The sequence below is a fragment of the Syngnathus typhle genome, linkage group LG5 (genome assembly GCF_033458585.1).
Source record: "Syngnathus typhle isolate RoL2023-S1 ecotype Sweden linkage group LG5, RoL_Styp_1.0, whole genome shotgun sequence".
Lineage (NCBI taxonomy): Eukaryota > Metazoa > Chordata > Actinopteri > Syngnathiformes > Syngnathidae > Syngnathus > Syngnathus typhle.
In genome coordinates this window covers 11,368,137-11,389,090 of record NC_083742.1, presented here as the reverse complement: position 1 = coordinate 11,389,090, position 20,954 = coordinate 11,368,137, and the positions used below count along the sequence as shown (strand labels likewise).

The 20,954-nt window shown below is 42.2% G+C and overlaps 1 protein-coding gene across 8 annotated transcripts in view; it reads right to left on the bottom strand.

The window, feature by feature from the left end:
• Nucleotides 1-16,446, bottom strand: part of ank1a (ankyrin 1, erythrocytic a) — a 32,690-nt gene extending 16,244 nt beyond the window's left edge. For 2 of the 8 annotated variants that reach the window (XM_061277978.1, XM_061277979.1), the window contains exons 1-30: nucleotides 16,255-16,446; nucleotides 12,224-12,324; nucleotides 11,531-11,632; nucleotides 9,813-9,911; nucleotides 9,323-9,421; nucleotides 8,992-9,090; nucleotides 8,633-8,818; nucleotides 8,460-8,558; nucleotides 8,160-8,258; nucleotides 7,987-8,085; nucleotides 7,651-7,848; nucleotides 7,487-7,585; nucleotides 7,276-7,374; nucleotides 7,053-7,151; nucleotides 6,743-6,940; nucleotides 6,574-6,672; nucleotides 6,398-6,496; nucleotides 6,136-6,333; nucleotides 5,955-6,053; nucleotides 5,290-5,388; nucleotides 4,589-4,687; nucleotides 4,427-4,519; nucleotides 4,283-4,355; nucleotides 4,142-4,162; nucleotides 2,886-3,006; nucleotides 2,645-2,723; nucleotides 2,416-2,528; nucleotides 2,115-2,339; nucleotides 1,695-1,849; nucleotides 1,403-1,614 (exon numbers count right to left, since the gene is read on the bottom strand). In XM_061277978.1, the coding sequence (XP_061133962.1) occupies nucleotides 1,403-1,614; nucleotides 1,695-1,849; nucleotides 2,115-2,339; nucleotides 2,416-2,528; nucleotides 2,645-2,723; nucleotides 2,886-3,006; nucleotides 4,142-4,162; nucleotides 4,283-4,355; nucleotides 4,427-4,519; nucleotides 4,589-4,687; nucleotides 5,290-5,388; nucleotides 5,955-6,053; nucleotides 6,136-6,333; nucleotides 6,398-6,496; nucleotides 6,574-6,672; nucleotides 6,743-6,940; nucleotides 7,053-7,151; nucleotides 7,276-7,374; nucleotides 7,487-7,585; nucleotides 7,651-7,848; nucleotides 7,987-8,085; nucleotides 8,160-8,258; nucleotides 8,460-8,558; nucleotides 8,633-8,818; nucleotides 8,992-9,090; nucleotides 9,323-9,421; nucleotides 9,813-9,911; nucleotides 11,531-11,632; nucleotides 12,224-12,313 (3,450 nt within the window). In that variant the 5' untranslated portion in view covers nucleotides 12,314-12,324; nucleotides 16,255-16,446. Of the gene's footprint in view, nucleotides 1-1,402; nucleotides 1,615-1,694; nucleotides 1,850-2,114; nucleotides 2,340-2,415; nucleotides 2,529-2,644; nucleotides 2,724-2,885; nucleotides 3,007-4,141; nucleotides 4,163-4,282; nucleotides 4,356-4,426; nucleotides 4,520-4,588; nucleotides 4,688-5,289; nucleotides 5,389-5,954; nucleotides 6,054-6,135; nucleotides 6,334-6,397; nucleotides 6,497-6,573; nucleotides 6,673-6,742; nucleotides 6,941-7,052; nucleotides 7,152-7,275; nucleotides 7,375-7,486; nucleotides 7,586-7,650; nucleotides 7,849-7,986; nucleotides 8,086-8,159; nucleotides 8,259-8,459; nucleotides 8,559-8,632; nucleotides 8,819-8,991; nucleotides 9,194-9,322; nucleotides 9,422-9,812; nucleotides 9,912-11,530; nucleotides 11,633-12,223; nucleotides 12,325-15,663; nucleotides 15,700-16,250 lie in introns of those variants that run through there. The other 6 variants (XM_061277980.1, XM_061277986.1, XM_061277984.1 and 3 more) reach the window with 6 other exon arrangements.
• Between the last annotated feature and the right edge of the window lie 4,508 nt (nucleotides 16,447-20,954).

Below are 20,954 nucleotides of genomic sequence, written 5' to 3'. Positions count from 1 at the left end.
GTGTTACAAACACATAGTTGCCTAACTGCACAAGCGGCCATTTTGATGGTCTCGTCTTACAGAGAGGATGTATCTAGGACTAGTAACTTTAATGCACTGTTCACAGAGCTGAGTGAGCAAAGCTACAAATTTAGGGATTTGACTGAGAGAGTACAGAAAAAACATTGTGGTAATGGGGATGCATGTTAACTAATGGACTATCGGACTGATATAGGAAAAAATCACATTTATTGTTTTGATATAAATAAAAGTGGGAAAAAAACTTGCATAAGTGCATATATGTATTGTATGGTAGTATAAAAAAACGTTAGTGGTATTGGTGGAAAATAAGAATAATTATGCATCCCTTGGTTGTATAATTTTAAAATCTTTGTGTAAGTCGATAGTGATAACATTCACAAAATGAGCAAAACAAAATCACAGTATGAAGTTAAATAAATATATTTTGTCCCTATTAAAAATGGCATTTATTTTGATGATCTCGTTAGGAGATGTGTGGTACTTTGCGGCCCCCCAGTACCATTGATAAAAAGAATAATTGTGGCCCCCTCCATTTAAACTGCCTATCCTTGGTCTACAATTTCATTTGATATTTAATATAATATATTCAGACATTATACATAATTATATTATATATGTATATAATATTTATAACTGGCATTCCTCTTGTTGTCATTCGTAAACGAGGTTTGTTGTTGTCTCTAATAATATGAAACATATATAATTAGACTGATAAATGTATTGTTGTAAATTATACTGTACATTATGGTGAGTAATCACTGCTCAACAGAGTAGACTGTCTGACTATTCTTTCAGTTTCTAAAGTCTACAAAGTGTCTGGACTGGTCCAGATCATCATCGTAGGGAGCAAACAGATACAGGAGGTTCAAGGTCCAATAAAGACAGAGAGATTACATTATTCAGAATTTGGTAAGGGCACATACATCAGGCCTTTGTTTTTCAAAATACATGAAATCAAATGGCAGAAAATTATAACAAACAATGATGGAAAAAAAATTACCAGGTTAAAAAAAAGTGTGCTTTTTACAATATATGGACATATGTGGACAGGTCAAGATATTTTTAGAGAAATTTTGGACACTAGTCTATAGTTTTGTTTTTGTTGTGACAACCTCTATAATTACTTTCATTTTCACATCTCGAACAGTGTCCCAAAATGTATGTCCATACAGTGTAGGAGAAAGAAAAGAGGAAAAAATACAAGGCCACAAACAAGCATCCAATAGTCTAAAGGTGCAAAGTGCATGCACTGTGTGACGTTGACAGCAAAAAAAAAAATCACGACCATGCAAGGCAATAGCTGATATGATGAGGACTTTGTTCAACATGCTTTTCATGACTGTGTCCTCTTTCCTTCCTTTTCCTCATCGTCCCATCTCACCTGCAGTCCCAGACGGACTCGCTTGGTGACCGCCGTCTCGGGAAACGTCGCCTGGACCAGCGGCACCAGTTTGCTCATCAACGAACCTCCCTCGGGCCCGATCAGGTCGCTCTCCTGCTGGACCCGTGACACGACGGCAAAATAAAGCGGGAAGTCAGTTGAGATGATGCGGCGAATTCTCTTCTTCACGAGTTCCTCCTGACTTTCCAAGTCTGTGCGGATAAGAAAATGACACCATGAAATGATTGGCCGCGGTCATGAGTGAAGACCTTTATCGGGGAAACATTCTTACCCTCATCCATCCCATTGAGGATTGTTTCAAGAACCTCATCACCATAGCGATTGCGATGTTCTTTCCACACAGCTCCATTCTCACTCCTCAGCACCACAAGCTCGCGGTCGCCACGACTCAGAGCAGCAAAGTGAGGGATCTCCACAATCACTGGTCTGGATTAGCAAATAAATTATTTTATGACAACCTCCACTCGCATAATTTTACCATTTTGTGAAAAATGTATTCCTGTAATCTTCTGTCCAACCAAATAAATCAAATCAAAACTCCAGTTTCAGCCCATTTCCCTCAAATAGTAGGTTTTAGAAAAAAATCTATTGTTCTAATTAATTTCATTGCAATGTCAGAGCAAAAAAAATATTTTATCTGAACTTTTGCTTGTGAAAAAAAGTCCAAAGTGAAGACCAATTGCTTCCTCACCCAAGAAACTGCATGCCAGCTGGGCCGAGGGAGATTATTCTGCTGGCCAGGCCCTCTCCCTCCACAAGCGGAGGTGGGCTGGTAAGCTTCTGCGGCTTTACCAGGCGGCAGGTGATGCGGGTGGGAGCCGCACATGTTCTTGGGGGGATGATAACCCGCAAACCATTGTGCCTACTGCCTCGCATTGAGCCGCCACGGGCGTCCACCATGAAACTGACCAGAAACCTGTTGTTGGACGCATACACATTCTTTTCACATACTGATCACAATTTAGGGTTGTAAAACGTTTTGCCGAACTGACCCTGTGTGAATGGGACTGGCGACTGGGCTGACGTTGTCTGATGTTTCTGTTGCCGGGCTGCTGGGAATCAGAGAGTCTTCATCGTACTCTTTTGGCAGTGGGAGTGGAGTGTGCTGCAGACAGAAAAAACAACCCCATCACCACACTGGTAAACCAAAGCTGCAATAAATGTTTGAATTTAGATTAAGAATATTCTATCATGTCAAATACGTTCATCTAAGTGCTCAACCTGATCGAGCTCGTGTTCTTTCAGGATCACAGTCTCAGGTGAAACACGTGGAATCCTGGGAATGGCTGGAGAGTAATTTCTGTTGTTTGAGAAACAAAGAAACAAACCAAAAAGTCAGACTGAGATTGTTTTGCTGTTGCTCCCCCCTGGTGTTTTTATTTCTCAAGTGGTAAGTAAACAGTCTATGTTGGGTCCCCCGCTATGGAGTTTGTCTGTCTGCCCTGCTTCCCAGCCCCCTTACGCTGTGCCCAGCCCTCTCTCGTACTCCAGTGATTTCTTGGGGGAGAGGAAATCGTCATCATGGTCTTTCATGTCATCCATCTTCATGTACCTGGCCCCTTCTGTCCCCAGGAGCTCCTCTCCTTCATAGAACAACATGCCAAAGAGAGCGAACAGACCGAGGTCAGGTTGGTCAAACCGCAAAAAGGGGAAGAGAGAGAAAGAGAGAAGGTGTTAATCAGTCGTCCGAAGGGTTAGACATCATGGAAACCAGGCGAGATGAAGCATGAATGATGTGGATGTGCACAGTCACTTGTTAACGCAACTAACAACATCACAACACTTCAACAATGACAATGTTTTATGAAAGACCAACTCATCCAAATTTGAGGACTCAAGAGAACAAGAATGATTACACATATACTCTAACAAAGTCTTCACAACGGAAAGCAAGCCAGCAGAATCTAATGTGAGTAAAGTTAATTACTTACCCCCACAAAACGGCCCATTTGTGTTTAGCTCACAAGTAATGAATAAAAACAATTATTTTTTACCATGTCAGCTATTTTTTTTGCCCTCTGAAAAAAGTGCACAGTTCACTGGTTAAAGCGGGTTATTACATCACGGGAGACCTGGAGCTTGTCATATGTATTATTTTAAATGTCCACGAAGCTACCTTCTATATTTAGAGCAACAAAATACTAGGTACTAGAGCTGTGCACCAATCGGTACTAACTTGAATAGAGATGCAAATCGACAGAAAATAAATTCAGAATGATTCAAGTGAGAATGAATCGTATTGTTATATGTATTAGTGTCACCGATATGTTTGCATGACAATGTGTGTGACGCGTATACAGTACGCATGTGGGGGGGAATCTTCAAGCATGACACCCAGAAACATTAACGTGCGTATAAAAATGTTTTGCCGTCCTACAACAAGTGTTCAATGTTGCAGAAGTAAATTTAGGTGTGATGGAAATAACACTAACATGATTCACTTGTATTACATAATGGTACACAACATAACTCCGTGCAAATGTGTTCCCCACCACAAACATTCAAGTTAGCGAACGAGTGCTATTGCAAAGACATATAAAGGTTAAGAGTGTGGCTATGCGCACATGGCAGCGAGAAACCAGAGTGATATCACAGTGAACACCAGCACAGACAAGAGAGCAGAAGATAACAATGGAGAGGGTGAGCTTGAAATGGAGAAACACACTGTACTTCATTACGGCAACCTCCCAATGGAAGGAGATAAAAAGACATGCATACCTAAAGTTAGCTGTGCAAGTCCTAAAAAAGGTACAGAAGAGTAAAACATGAATAACAGAGTTCCAGTTCAATATATTAATCTTACAGTGAACCTGTTAAAACAAATATTTTGATATTTAACCGACTGCTCTGGTGTCGTACCTTCATCTTCGGACACATCCAGTATCTCATCCACTGTTTCTGGAAAACTCATACGGTGTTTTTCTGTGGTAGTCTGAAGAGCAGAGAAAACATTGAAATTATCTGTCCATGTCTATCTTGCGTCTAGATTTCCAAACATCTCACCATGGAAACAGTTTCCTCAGTCACAAGCTTTAACACATCAATCACAGAGATGTAGCCCAGCCTCTTGGCAATGGAGAGCGCCGACGTCCCATTCTAAAAGGCACACAATGATCACATGATAATAACGTTTCATGAAGGAGGAGAAGGTGCTGCCATGCTCACCGTGGTGGTCTCGTTCGGCTGCGCTCCATGCTTCAGCAGCAGTGTTACAATGTCTGTGTGTCCTTGCTGGGCGGCCTGGTGCAGGGGAGTGTAACCGAGCTAGACAAGATAAGAAAGCCGTCAATTTATTTCTGACTTCCTTAGTGCACTTATGACAGACAAATGACATCAACCTGTTATTCCCTGAAGGATACATTGCATCTGTGCCTTTAAAGCGTCACGTTGCTTACAACCATTCATTCCCAAAAAAAATTGCGTACACTCATATCTGAAAATGTTTGTTCTCCGCTGACACGGAAACCTGATTGAAATGAATTGGCTGGACATTGTGTTCATAAAGCATTGCATATAAAAATGAATGCTGACAGTATGTTCCTGGCCACATTCCAGGCAAATCTTTTATTCAGACTTCGCTTTGACCTTCCCGAAATCTCCGCAGGAAGTTCTCTGTCAAATCCTCTGCAATCATTTGCATGTGCATAGATAAATACACTTTATTAATCCTGGGAGGTTAAATGAGGACGCACAAGTACAGTGTATTGCAGTTGATATGTGGCTTTTCTGTACATACACAAAGAGTAATAGCTATGTAGTATAGGGTATAACAGTACTATAAATTCATTGTACAAATGAGTTCATTTACAGCAGTGCGGCTATAAAACTGCTGCAGATGAATTTCACAACCAGAAGGAGGAGCTCACCCGTGTTTTGCTGTTGACGTTGGCCTGTTGCTGCAGCAGGAACTTCACCATTTTGATGTTGCCATAGTGACACGCGACATGGAGAGGTGTGTAGCCCATCTGAGATGACACATTTACGACCAATGACTTTAAACATCAAATCTAACCTCACGCTTTAAAAATGGCTGACCTTCGATCATAGTTGACATTTCATGCATATGCACACTGATTTTTGTATTCTTCACTCTATATTTTGGCTTCCTGAGTATATATGGTAGTGGGGGAAAATTAATTTTCGAAAGGGATGACATATTCACATTATACATACTATGATGGAATAAATTGCATTGTCTTGATAAGATGATATGCAAATTTATCAGCGGTTATAATTAAGAAATTAAATTTGTCTGACAAAATGTTCAGGGAACTAAAAAAAAAAACTGCCTATTTTTATGTTTGATTGTGACTTTAGAATGACCTTGCAAGGACAGGAAAAAGATTATGGACAGGCTGGATGCGGGACATCATTTCCAGTGACAAAACAACCATGACCTTGAGTACAGTAACAATGTGGAAGTGCAATGAGTCAAGGCTATCGTATGTCAGTAATCCACGAGGATATTGGGCTCTAGAGATGTGAATCAAGCTTCTGATTGATACAAAAGATCGATTTTTAGAAACCTTACCCTTGTAGCAGCATAGACCGATGCGCCTTGCTTCATTAGGATGTCAGCAATGCCAACGTGTCCCTCCTGTGCCACAAGATGGAGGGGTGTCAATCCGCTCTGTGTGGAGGGAAAAAAAGAAAGAAGTGATACACATTTTAAATTACACATTAGCACAAACATGTCTAAATTCTCTTCTTGCCTTGTTGCCAAGGTTGACATTGGCCTGTTTGGAGATGAGCAGAGAGACCATGTCGGGCCTTCCTTCCTGCGAGGCCAGGTGGAGAGGCGTGACTCCCTGTAGAGACTCAGCATTGGCTGAAGCTCCATACTGCAACAGGCTGTTAGCCACCTCCATCTGATTCTGCTTGGCCGCAATGTGCAAGGCGGTGTAGCCGTTCTAAATACAAATGAAAAATGAGTCAAATATCATCGATGACGTGAATTGTATAAAGGTACTGTACCCTGGCTGCACTGTGTGGGGAACCCCCTTTGCTGACGAGCAAATTGACAACATCCAGGTTGTTGTGATGCACAGCGACATGCAGTGGAGTCAGACCATTCTGCAAGAATGTATTCAGAAGTGATTGTTTTGTATAAATCATTATATTTACTCTAAACTTCAAACAGTGTTTCTTGCCTTCCCAGCAGCATTAGGGTTAGCTCCTCTCTCCAGCAACAGCTCGGCCACATCCACCTTGCCGTACTTGGAAGCCACATGAAGCGGAGTAAAGCCTTTCTGCACAGACCCATTAAAAAAATGGCTTTTAACAATTGGAAGTAAAAAGAAACCTGGCTTTGCAACGTACCTTTGTCATCTTAGTTTGCTGTGCGTCCATGTCCAGCAGGATACGCACAGTTTGCGCGTGGCCCTCCCGGGAAGCGATGTGGAGAGGCGTGTGTCCTGCTGTGGTTGTGGAATTTGGTTTGGCTTTGTGCTCTAACAGCAGTTTCACAATCTCCTTGTGGCCCATTCGAGACGCACAATGCAGAGGCGTTTGGTCATCCTAGCAAAGGTGGTGAGAGATGATTTGAAATGTAATTGGCTGCTCCCTTGTGCTCAACAATATTAAAGTCGCTGCTTCAATGTGTGGCAAACCAACTTATATAAAGTTCTACCTTGGCTTTGGCATCCACTGGTGCTGCATTCTGTAGCAAAAACTCTGCCACCTCAAAGTGTCCTGCCCGGGAAGCCATATGGAGGGGAGTTTCAACTTTCTGCCCACGCACACATAAATGACACATACACACATCAAGTACATAATCAATATTCATAAATGTACACTTTTCCAAAAACATCATTAAGATGCTCTTACGCAGCTTCGTTAAGAATCTAACTCACCACATTAGAAGCGCTGGGTGAAGCTCCTTTCTGCAACAGGATCTTCACAATGTTGAGGTGGCCCATGAAAGACGCCACATGCAAGGGTGTCAAGCCAGACTGTTCCAAAAGAATGGAGCTTTAGAAGGATTGTGGTCATACTATACAGTACAACACAATTGTTTGATTCTTTTATTTGATAGTTCTTCATTTCATGAGTCAAACACCTTACCTCAGTCACCGCCTCTAGCGATGCTCCGTGTTTGAGCAGAAGATCCATCACACGCATGTGGTTCTTTTTACAAGCAATATGCAAAGGAGTAAAGCCATTCTGAAAATAGGAAAATAGTTTAAATTCACATCCATTTTGAGTTTTATGGTCTTATGGTCACTGACCAGCGCCCGAGAGTTGGGTTTGGCGCCCTTGTCAAGCAGAACTTTTGCCATTCGGTGGTGTCCACAGTGTGCGGCCACATGTAGAGGTGTCAGGTGGTCCAGCGTGATGTCATCAATGTCTGCGTTGTACTGTAGAAGCTGCTTGACACAGTCTACGTGGTCCCCTTGTGCTGACATGTGGATTGGAGACAGGCCATTCTGGAAAAATAAATGTTGATATTAGAGTCCCTTGCAAAATAGCAGACTATACTTTAATACTATATATAAAAAAGAAAATGTTCGTTTCATTTTGCTTTCAAAAAAGGTCAGCAGAGTTCTCCACTCAAAATGCATTACCTTGGTCTTGGCCTGGATAGGGGCTCCGTTGTCAAGAAGAATTTCTATTATTCTGACGTGACCATTTCTGGCTGCACAGTGCAGAGGAGTGAGCTCATCCTGGAGCGAGATACTTTCTATTAGTGGCAGTGAAAAGCATGGAGTGAATCCAAGCCTATGATAAGATGCGGCACCTTGGTCTTGGCATCTATTTGTGCCCCTCTATCCAGGAGGAGTCGGACCATGATCACGTTCCCTCGTCTGGATGCGATGTGCAGAGGCGTAATCCCATTCTATAGAAATAAATTCATGCAAATAAGATACGTACATGCATGAAATGAGTGGAAAAACAACAAAGCACATGAGCACACATTGTTCTATCATTCACACAGTACTGCTGGAAGAGATACGGAAGCAAAAGTGTTTCAAAATGTGTGGAAGGACAAAAAAAAATCCATCCGCCATGATAAACTGCGTTTCACTGAATTCTGTACCTTTGGGGTGAAATTGACATTCGCTCCTCTGTTGAGAAGAAGTTGAGCAACGTTCAAGTTTTCATAGTGTGCGGCAATGTGGAGGGGTGTGAATCCAGTCTGCAAGGACAACAAAGTTCAACTTACTTGCCACTCATTGAATGGATCATCTTAACACGAGCAGCATCGCATACCTTGCTGAGCACATCGGGGTTTGGGTCATTCTGCAGAAGCACCGCAGCTGTGCGTGTATCGTCATTGCGCGCCGCAATGTGCAGCGCCGGGAGGCGGACCTTCCCCTTGGTGCCGTAGTTGATGAGCAGGGCTACAATATTTTCATGGCCCTGCTGGAGAGCCACGGCCAGAGGAGTGAATCCATCCTGTAGAAGAGCAGACACTCAGAAACCTGATTGATTGCACACATACAATTAGAGCAAATGTCAGCAAGTGAAAGCTGATGAGCGCACAACACGATGGTTTGACAGGATCAGCGGGATAGCTTTGAGCAGATTTGTCAGATTACGGACTGAAAACGTCGTTTGTTCTTTGATACCTCAGTTGGAAGGCTCTGATTAGCCCCGTTCTCCAGAAGAAACTTCACAACCTCTAGATGGTTTTCTTGTGCAGCCATGTAGAGCGGAGTGAAACCCTTCTGTCTCAGAAATAAACGTACACGCACGCACACAAGCACGCACAGCAGAAATGCCAAAAGCCAGATAGAAAGTTACAGATACAAACACACACGAGGATGCACACTAATACACAGAAATATTGATGCACAGACACGTGTGAACATCGCTATTGTCAGAACAATACAATGGTCTCACAGTAGGCGCCGGATTGAAAAGCAGCTGAGAGGGAGCGCACACAGCATGGGGCCTCACCTGGGACTGAGCATTGACGTCGGCCCCGTAATTAACCAGCTCCGTGACGACCTGCTCCTGCCCTGCCAGAGCTGCAATGTGCAGGGCCGTGTTTCCTTTCTGGGTAAACACATAGCAATGAGAGTGCATAAACAGCTACAGTGAGACACGATTTGAACAGTTTGGTCATTCTGTGTGCGTACATCATACTGGAAGTGGAGATAATATTCTCACATGATAAGGGATTGGAATTAACGGGATGAGTCGAAAGCTAAAGAATAAAAGGTGTTTGAGTTTTAGAGATGGACAGTGAGGAGAAAGAAAAAAGGAAAACATTTTATTGGTTGCTAGAGCGGTAAAGGTTTGCTTCCTGGTTTCAGGACATAACCTTCTTCATGCTATTTAGCTAATATAACAGTACCTAGATTTCCATAACACTGGGAGGTGTCCTGCACATGCATTTCATCAAAATGGTAAAAATGCCGTTGTGGACAGACTGCTGTTGTGTTACCTTTGTAGTAGTCTCCAGTACAATTCCATTGTGAAGTAATTCCAGCACCATTTTGACATGGCCTTCTTTTGAGGCCAGGTGAAGCCCATTGAGCCCATTCTGAGGGAAAAATCCATTTTATCATGAAGGGATTACACTGATTCCCTAAACAACAAATCATAATGACATCAACAAGACAGACACTTGAGTATAAACCATGCATGATAAAAAAATTAGTTTGCTGACACAGAAGCTGAAACACTCAAACCAGAGCAGGCCATTACTTACACAGGACGCAACAGATCATTAGCAAAAAACAAAGTCTACAAAGATGAAAATGAGAATGAAATCATTTTCATTTGATCAATGATCATGACAGCAGAAGGAGCGGACGGCGGCAGAGGTGGAGGAGGACTGGAGCGAGATGGCAGGCCGCTGGTCTCGTGGCTGGGAAGAATACAAGCCGTGTGGGATAGGTCTGACCTCACACAGCCTTCCTTCAGCCGCACAGGACATGTGAGGTTGGACCTTTCCCGCACCACTGATATTATTCCTCTGAGTGGAGAGACCACAGCAGACCATCACTCTACTGCAAACACAGGAGAGCGGTGTGGAAGAAGGAAGATGCAAAAAAAAAAACTAGGGCGACTTAAATAAAGAACACACTAAAACGGGGGGGGGGGGGGGAAGGCTGTTGTTGGGTGGAGAGAGAAAGGAAAACAGAGTGAAGCAGTGTGCTGGTGAGCAAGCCATTCTCAAGACACCACCATCACCACAGTTTAGACCCCCCTTGCACCCAAAATAGTACACTAGCAGACAGAATGACAATGCATCATGTAAAAGTCACAACCAGCAATTTGTATCATCCGAGGCTCTATTTTTGTAGACAGTGTATGGCGCCATCTTGATTTTGGTGCCTGGCCTAATTGTCAACCGTGAGTGCACACACATCATGCAGAAAAAGGCAAATGTTCCACAATTTTGAAGCCTCTTGGGGATTATTCTTAATCATTCAAGTATGACAAGGTGATTAAACACTCTTCTCTGTAATGTGCCAAATGTTTGAGAATTTTTAACTTTCACATTACAGGGACTTCAACACACTGAGCAAAAAGGAAATAAGAGTGAAAGCAACACATTTTTAAATTACAATAAAAAATGGCGAGACAGTTTTTAAATGTTTTAAATGCATTTCCATTTGTGTTTCAGTGGAAAAAATGAACTAAGTGCATTTGTTATCAGGTGTCTTTGTTGTTGAGGTCTTTCTTAAAAGTATAACATGATGTTGAAGGAAGATTGTGACAAAGTGTGACGGCACTCATACACACACATTATGTTTTCGGTGACGTTACAAGTGCTTGAGGGCAGCAGTCCGTGGCCTATTACCACGAAGAGCAAGCGTCAGATAAAAGGATGTGTGATGAAAGAGGTGGGGGGCAAAGAAGACACCATTTGCCCATTCATCACCCGCCCCGGAGGCCTGAGCATGCATATACAATACATGGCAGAGTGCAGTGGCACAAAAAACTATAATAGTGCATGGATTATTGCTCTCATCATGCAGACCGAAAATTTAAATTAAGAAAACAGAGCATCTAAGGCGGCGGAGGCAACAATCCAGCAGGTCACACATTCTAGGTCATTTCTCTTAAGACTTTGAAAGTGGAAACATAGAGTGGCTCCATTTGCAAAAACTCATTATGAGCAAATCCTGAAAATGGAGCTCCTGCAACGCTCACCTGATTGGCTGTATTTATATCAATGCCATTCTTAATGTGTTCCAGAGCCTTGTCCAAGTTGCCAGAACGGGCCGCTCGGAGAAAACTGTTTCCAGCGTCAGCCTGCAAACACAGCCGACAAAAAGGAGAGGAGGGAGGGATACGGGGTAAAGTAAAGGACACACAAAGAAGAGGAATAAAGAGGAAAATAGAGAAAGACAGTTGGGTTAAGGATTAGGACAGTTCAAAATGATCCATTGGCTTTCCACTCATTTTATTCCTCGCTTAAGATCCTTCTGTTTTTTGGTAGTGCATTTTGAAATATCTGCACTAAGAAAGAAGTGCATTGAATGCTGTGATAGGCGAGTGATCTAATTTTACCCAAGTGGGATAGTTCAACGGAAGTTTATTGGAAAAGCAAACAAATGTTGTTGCAGTTGTATCCAGACGGGCATTTTGTGATCTTGGGTACTTATGAGGTTTGATGTATGAGTCTGATGAAAGGTGCCAAAATGTTGAATGAAAAAAATGTTGTGCAGCCCCAAAGCAAAGACAATCTAAGTCCAATGTAGGTACCATTCCGATCACATTTGTAATATTTCCACCCAAAATATAAGCACATGAGTTGAGTAAAAAGGTGTTTGGCAGTTGCACAGTATAGCCATTGTCTCTTAAAGCAACAGCAAGTCACAATGGGAAAAATACATGGGATACCTGTCTTTTTTTCTTTTTTTTTATGATGCATGTTTTGCTTGTGTACATATCACTCCTGGACAGGCGGGGGTGCTGTTCAAACATGATCATTCATGCAGCATCTAAATGAGCAGAACCAAGAAAGAACACAACCTGACTGCGGCAAACTCTGCAGCCTCTCATCTCATTTGCATAATCTCCTCTCTTGCCCGCCATATTCCTACTCCCCACCTTACTATCCATCTAAAGCCAGCGGTCAGTCAAACTACTCGTTCAGCGATGCATTCATTCGAACCGGACGACACTTAATGCTACATCACACACACACCGCTTTTGTTCTCTTTTCGACTTCAGTGCCTTAAGCTTTGTCATTTTTTGTTGCAGCATGTTAGTCCTCTTTTGACAGAGGCAGTGAGCTTGATTTAAAAAAAAAAAAAGTGAAAGGCTCCACATGCCTGCAGGAGAGGCATTGCAACAAACGACACAACAGAGCCTCAGCATGACTCTAATGGCAAAGCATAGTGCAAAGACAGGTCACTTGAGAAAAAAACAGTTGGAGTGATTGTACTTGGAAAAGGAAAAGGATAAAAATCAAAAGCTGCTTCCAGCTAAAACACTTCCTGGATTAATTGCATGCACAACATACTCCTTGTTCCTGACAAAAAATATACCAACACTTACTCTTGGTGGATAGTTCAAAATAAAGCATTTAGAGCGGCATAAATCGTCTTCCTTTGTGTGAGCACGTTGACCCTGCTGAGCCACTTGCCCGACCGAGTCAATCGCTCTTGATCAAGAACCATGATTAGAAAAAAAGAAAAAGTGAATCGAAAATCTTTAGTAAAACATACTGGTTGATTATATCTGGGATGGTTGAGCGAGTGAGGCAAGCAAAACTGTAAAACTGTTCATTCTAAGCCATAAAATGCACCCGGGACAACAGAGTGGCATTCTGTTGCATGAAATGTTTGAAAAGTGCCATGGTGACACCAGAAACATCCTGTCATCACTGCGGGAACAAACACAGCTGATGCAGGCACACATCCACCATGGAGACACCTTGGAGACCCCCCAAACAAGAGCTCATGGCACAGCTTGCCGACAGAGCTGAATGTTAATAACACGTTAATGACAAACAAACTTTCTCACCAAAGCAAAGCGTTTTCGTCCACATGGATATCTGCTTGCGTCAAGAACATGTGTGCCCACTGAGATAAGGATGAGTGAACTCCACCCATTTCTAAAGTCAGAAATAAACTGACATGCAGAGCAACACCCTTGAAACGTTTTGAAAATGTTGCGTGCTGGGAGGCCCAAGGCATGATTTAGATGAATGTGTTGCTGCCTGATTATTCCCACGGAAAGGACACGCTTCACACTCTAGCGCTGAGCAAATCTGTGTGAGCCAATTAATCATTCTATTTGTAGAGAAAGAAACAAGATACAATAAACTGCTCCACAGCTCCCCCATAAACAAGTGCGACATTGCAATTGCGCGCGGTTGAGTAATGCTAATGAGGACGTGCTTGGCGTAAGAGAGGGCAAAATTAAATTCACACACCGGAGGATACATTTTTTCTGAGCGAAATGGACCGCTATCAACTCCCCACCACCTTCTTTCTGCTCTGCTGGTGCTGCAGCAGTCAGAAATGACATCACCCCCTCGCCGGTGGACTGCAGTGTTTGAAAGCTCGCCGTTTTGTGTGCGTGTGTGTGCAAGATCAACATCCACGTCTCCCTCTGAAATGGATGACTACATCTGAAGAATCTCCAGCTTTTACAAAGCCCTAATTGTGTCGCTGAGCGCGTAAACAGAGAAACACAAAGTTGATTATTCGAGATAATAGAATCGACGTTTGCGGACTGCAACTAACTTGTAATTGTAGACATTTGCATTTGAGAAGATTTCAGTGGTCTTAAGGTGTTTCATCTAATTTCCTTTCTTACTTGTCTCTGATGTTTATTCAGAATCATATTTTTGGGGTCTAAAACTTTGGGCTACATCAGGGGTAAATTAATGCAAGTAATGCAATACACGTAATACCGCTAACTGTCTATTAGCAGCTCGACTCATCCCAGAGATTGCTGGTTTAATCCACATCTCTTTTCTCACAGTCTAAATACGTTGGCCTCGGTAAGGGAAATTAAGCTAGGGATTAAACTAGGACCTTGTTACCAGTGCAACAGGGAGTTAAATCCTTTAGCTCTTCCACAGAATGTCAATGGAAGAATATCACTGCCAAACATTCGGATACTGTTTCAGTGAACCTCAGCAGCACATTCTCGGCTTGTAAATTTGCTCTCATCCTTCTTTTTGGATTTAATCATACATCTTTGAAGCCTTCCTAATAATCTGCCCAATTGGCTTGAAAAATAGTGCCTAAATGAACCCCAACAGAGTGGGATGGGACTGTTTCTATACAGTTTACAGGAAGATGGAGCAGCGGATATGGAAATTCCTGCAGAGAACTTAAACAGCTATTTTATCATCCTTTTCTGCTGACTTGCATTTGTTCAATAAATGGATTTTCTTTCTCGGGCTTTTTCCCCTTTAGCCTCCTACATCTCTGCTTTCGTCTCTCAGGCTGATCCATCAGATTGCGAGCTGGTTCCGGATGCAGAGACGTACGTAGTAAGTGTTGACTCAGTCAGTTGGAGTCCCGTGGGACCGCTCTCTGCATCGGGCACATTTACAGAAAGCGAGCACGCCTATGAAGCGGTTACAATGTTGCACTCAACACGTCTGTCAGCACGGAAAGCTGCGCTCCAAAAATGACAAAGCACCGTCTCCGTCTTTATTATTTACTTTCTCACTTTACTTATTGATCAGATAGCTGTCCCTGTTTCACCCACACTGCTTTTAGATAAGTAGACATTGTTGTTGACAATCTGAGCGGATGAAAATGACGATCGAAGCCATAGTGTTTTGGAGCTCATAAATAGGAGCTATGGTAAACACAATGTACACAGTAGCTGGCTCTAATTAAGTACACATCATTATCTTCTAATGACCAGATGACTGATCTGCAACCTAACAGCTTTGAGCTGCCAAGGTTGTATCATTAGTGTGAATAAACAAAATCTATCAGGTTGCACTTGCCAACAGCAAAACCCAGTGTAGTAAATTACAGTTATCGCACATAAAATTTCCCAATAAATCAGCAAAGGCCAAAATTTATCGACATGCTGTATGCTAGCATTGTGGGTATTTGCTTTGGGGCAAAATTACAAGTTGCACAGTGTAAACTGGACGCAATTCATTTTCAGACCTACAAAGAACGGAACTCTACCTGGATTTCTATAACTCCTCATCTCTAATGACTTACATGCAAGGTGAAACACTTGTTTGTGGTTCTTTTGGCTCTCTGGATTATAAAGTCTATAAAGTGTTCAGTATAGTTACTCTGAATGGATTCAATTAATTGACCAGCTAATTAGTCGCTGACCTCCAGTTTACTTACCCGGCTAATCCTAGTTGACATCATAGGATTGGAACATCAAATAAAGGAACAAGTGAAGTCAAAAACACGACTACTTACATGTACACTAATCTTTGAGGCGCACACAACACACTTGCATAGATAATTCTGAGCAAGCAGGAAACCTCCCATTTTGCAATAGTGGTTCTCATTTCAATAACTTTGAGCAAAAACTCATTTTTAAACTGAGCACTGAATAAACAATTTGGCTCATACTTTTAACCACTACCATCTTGTGTAAGGCATTGACAGAAACCAAAGAGAAAGTGGCAGGTTAAACTCTAACATCGCAGGTAAAAGTTTTTGCAACCTTTCTGATTTCCTTGCTCAATCACTTTGTCAGACAGAAGGTAAATTAAAGATGGAAATTATTTGGGGAAACAAGACAGGGGCAGTCTTTTAAACGGAAGATAGTAAGAAACCTGAATGTATATATGAAGAGTTGTTGGATAAAGTCAATTAAAACTGAGAGCCCAGCAGATATAATTGGACCTCTGGCAGATACTTATCTGAGAAAATGTTTTGGTGACCATGGTAATAAATGGCCAAAAAGAGGAAGTAAAACGTACTCACTCGGAAAGTGATGGTCTTGACCGGCATGCCTGTTGGCCCTCCACTGCCTTTCTTATGTTCTGTTTCTCCCAAATTGAAAGACGTCTTTCAAATTGCCCCTCGCAAGTGCCACCATGCAGGCACGCCGATCCCCGTCCGACGTAAACACAAGCACACACACCCACACAGGCGCGCACACTTCAGTAAGCTGGACCCGGCCGGCTTGGTGGGTGGAGAGACGGGGGGAGGGTGGGGTAAGGGGCCCAGGGTTTTATCTCTGCAGGAATGTTGCCTGTATCTAAAGACACACATTTTACTAGCCAGCAAAAACCAATGAGCGCCGCAAACCCTCGACAAGAATCTCCTACCTACTGTACATCCTTGGTAATAGTTTTTAGTTTTGCCCAGAGGAATTTCCGTCCAACCTTTCACCCAGATCTTTGAGTTCTAACCTTGCCCTCATCCGCCACCCTGACACTCCAGACTCTGCTCTGCTTTCTACCTCACATACCCTCCACCATTCAAGATTTGGTTGCACCATCACCTCCACTTTATCCCTCCTTTCTCTTGTCCTGTCTCCCCGACATGTCACGCCCATCTCTGCGTCCCCTGTATGTTTTGTGACAGCTACACAATCATTTGTTCACGGACCATAAATAGACCAAAATAGACTTACTGTGGAAAATGGGTGTTTTTTTTCCTTAAGGGTAGGGGGGGGGCAGATCTGTTTCAGTTTGTGAGGTGACTTACAGTGACAAAGCGCTTGGCGAAGGGGTTGCTGCCATCACCCGATGACAATGGGCCAGACACTCGGCTTGGGGGGGCATAAAGGGGGCCAGCCCCTCAAAAGGCCCTGCCTCCTTTAATAAAGCGTCCGTCATTCCTTAGTTGAAAAGGCTCTCTTTTCTCTACCTCTCCCCTCCTCGCTGCCTCTCCTGGCTAAATGCTGGGAAAAGCACATCACTGCCAAAACCATGCAGAGAGATAAATGCTGAGGAGAGGGACCAAGAAGGGGGGGCTACGTAGAAAGACGGCTATATAGAACTTGGTAGCACCAGACCGTAACCTGGGAAAAAAACACTAGATGGGACATCTTTCCTGTCCATACTAAAAGTAGTGAGGACCACACCAGTGCAAAATAGTAATCTCAATCTGCTACAGCGCCACCAGTTCATCAGAGAAAAAGATCATCAATGTCCATAATAAACCTTTGGGGGAGTTAAAATAAACCAAGACACGCTCCAGTTTGGTGGTAGAATTGATTTAGATTTGCGACAGACGTGGCCTCTGCTCCCGATGTCGGGTCCGCCCTGTTGACAAGATAAAGGGCTTCGGCTGTCCACGTGTGCTGCTTGTAGTGATTATATTGCCTTTGTCCTGAGGTGCCGGACAGGCTCAGTGAAGAATCAACATCAATAATGACCCTTTCTCAGTTGTTTTGCCTCAACTTGTCACATTCCTTTAACCATCAGTATCTCTTAGAATAAGGAATATCTGCTCTAAAAGTGCCCTGCAAGATAATTAACAGCCAAATAATAAAGTAAAATACAAGTGAACAAATATTCTGTTTTCTTATTTGGCTGACTTTAATGTCATTCTCCACCATGAAACGGCTGGGTTGTCACACTTTGAAAGCTCTGGGGTGATATACTGTGATAGCTCACAATACTTTTGTCTTAATGGCATGCAGATGTCACTGAGACTCTGTGCGGCAAATTGACTGCAGTAAAAGTTTCAAACACAAATATTCGACATTTAGCCTGTCTGAAAGGTTAAAAAAAAAACGTATGTATGTTAGGACGCATCCTTACACACGAATTAAATGACAATGATGTTGAAAGCTTTCTTGAATTTGCGAAGCTCTGTGGGAGAAAAATTTCAAGGTATTAGAAACATAGTGTGAAAAGAAAAAGATGGCATAAGATGTGTCATCAGTGGTCCGGGCTTCCATTCGTCTTCCTAAGTGGACAGACAGCGATTGGGAAATAGACGGCAGAGCGACGTGAATATGTCTTCACAAGTCTTAATATTGAGCACGATCTGAGAAAGTTAACTCAGCTTCAAAGAACTGCGAATGAGTCGGCAACAGGCAGCATCTGCTCGCAGATCATCAAATCTTCGTATTAGGCTGGGAAATGACGAAACCCAAATATGATGCCTGGCAAAAGTGATAAAATCACCAGTCTGAGAGGATGTTCACTCAGTTGTTTAAATTTGGGGCCAAAGGGCCCATCTGTGGCGTGCAGAATGATATTTTGATGATTTTTTTTTTAAATTATTTGTTGGTGACTATAGCTCATGACAGCTTTTGGCGAACATAATTTTGCAAAGGCACAAGTGGAAGGAAGAGCTCTTCTGTCAGCCAGTCCTAGTCACGTCTTGTTCAACATATGTGATCAAGGCGAAAGGTTGGCGACCAAAATTTGAAGAAAAATAGGTGACAGAATGTTTTTTTGTTATGCACCCTGACATGTACTGAACGCACAGAAAAAGAAATCAAGGAATCATGACTCAACTACAGTGGACATGCTGATGAGATGAAAGGATCTGCTCACCAATCTTGATCCCAATCTTAAAAAGTGCTAATATTTTTATCTCAATAATAAAGACTGTGAAGATTAGATTAGACTTTGTTTTGAATGGTTGAACCATAGTTTGTGGAATATTTGATGACACACCCAGACTCCATCTCCAATTGAGTTTGAGCCTTTATCCAACCTGCATGCTGAGCGAGCAAGCTTCTTGTTTCTCACCTGTCAGGGAAAAGGTCTCATTAAAGCATCATTGCACAGACAGCTCTTAATTACAGGTAGAATATTTTTGGGAAAATCATCCAAACCATTTGCCTCAAAAGTTTTCATTCAGTTCATTTGTTCTGTTTACACAACTTTTTTTATTGTGAGTGCTTAGCAAAGATGGCGGCGCGCATGGTTAGACCTGACAGTTATGGCAATCATATTGCAGAGGGGCGTGTCCTGCTTCGTAAACTTCTCCAGTTGGATATAAAGTGACAGAAGCAACACCCTCCAGAGATACCGCCAACGAATCTTGATATCTATACCGCAATATTCCGATACATAAAATGGAAGTCACATAAGAAAAATTATATCTCTAATCAGCTCAACTCTAATCAGTTGGAGCAAGTAAGACCTAATATTGAATAGACCCTAAAAACAAATCTGGCTTCATTGAACGACTTAAATGCTGCCTAACACAAGCATACACATTCAAAATGGCACACGTTCATGGACCCTTAAACCGGCACAGACACACATTAGTTAATGCATGCAGTTATTAATTCATAGTAACACAATGCAGCAATTAGCAATCCTCCAAATGCATACCAGGCAAACTGTATATTTCAGGCAGTGTACTCAAATGGAGTAAAATTAATTTTGATGAACATTGTAATCGGGGTACAATTATAAGTGGTGTAAAGTAATTGAGCTACACACCGATTTCAGGAATAATATTTAGGATTTGTAAAGTATAGACATTTTCAGTCTATTAGGTTCACACTGTTACCTTACAGAAAGGACGTTCAGGGCTTTAAATTTTAAGTTACACATTCAGTGATTCATTTTCTCCCTGTGCTTTTGAGTCTTTTCACTCCAAGTAGTCTCAGTTTAGGGTGCACGCCAGTCCGATGAGACAGACTGCAGCCTTCCTATGGCTTATGACTTCCCTTGGTAGAAAATAAAAGTAAAATCCAAAGCACTACCAAGTCATATGGCATGAACAGGGAATCACGTCTCCTATATGAAGAAAAAAAAGTGATTATTGATGGTAGTGTTGAAATCCAATCCCATATTAAAAAAATAAATAAAGTAGAAAACAAAAGTCAGTTTGTAAAATGCTGAATAAGATCAGAGTTGTCAAAAATGTGCGCATAATTCTGTCTTGATAACCATCATGATTTGCTAAGCATCAAAGGGTTAACTCTGGGAATTGGTTTAGCCTTCACTTATTTAAAAAATATTGGCTGGGGATATTAACAGCAGTTGACTTACTTTAAGACTTGTGTGACATTTAATCATGTTAGATGGTTGGATGAAAAACTGGAACTGGAGAGCCCCTAATGGGCATTTGTTTGCCCTTATAGGTCCCACTGTATATTAGCTCCAAGCACTTTGACATGTTGAATAAGCAGCTGACAGGAACGTCAATAATTCCCAAAGCAGACCGTCTTAGACTGGTGAAAGGTGGACAGAGTAGGAATTGTAACCGTGTGAACTTTCTGACCACCTTCCCCATGCTGTCATGGATGCCATGTGCATTCACCTTCATCACATGCACATGCATGCATACATGCATTTGTTGTCACTCAGTTTCTCTCCTTCTTAACATCACTTATCATCAAATGGACTTTTTTTTATATATATCTCTATCATGACACTGCTATAAAATCTCAAGTTTAGCAAATGCAGAGGATTTGTGCTCCTATGTCTTCTCGTTGAAGCCAACTGAGACCTTGATCTGGTGCTTCGACACAATACCACCCTCCCTCCCAAAAAACCCCCAAACCCACCAGCGTTTAATCTGAAATTTTCAAAGCTGGTCTTCATAACCCTGAGATAAAAATGAGCGTTACAATATTTGAATAGGCCATGGCCTTTCACATGTAAATGACACCCTGCACCCCCTAGCTGAAACAAATTACAACCAACTGCTGGTGGTTGGATGTGAATGGGCGTTCTAATGCAGTCTGCATCTACAGTGGG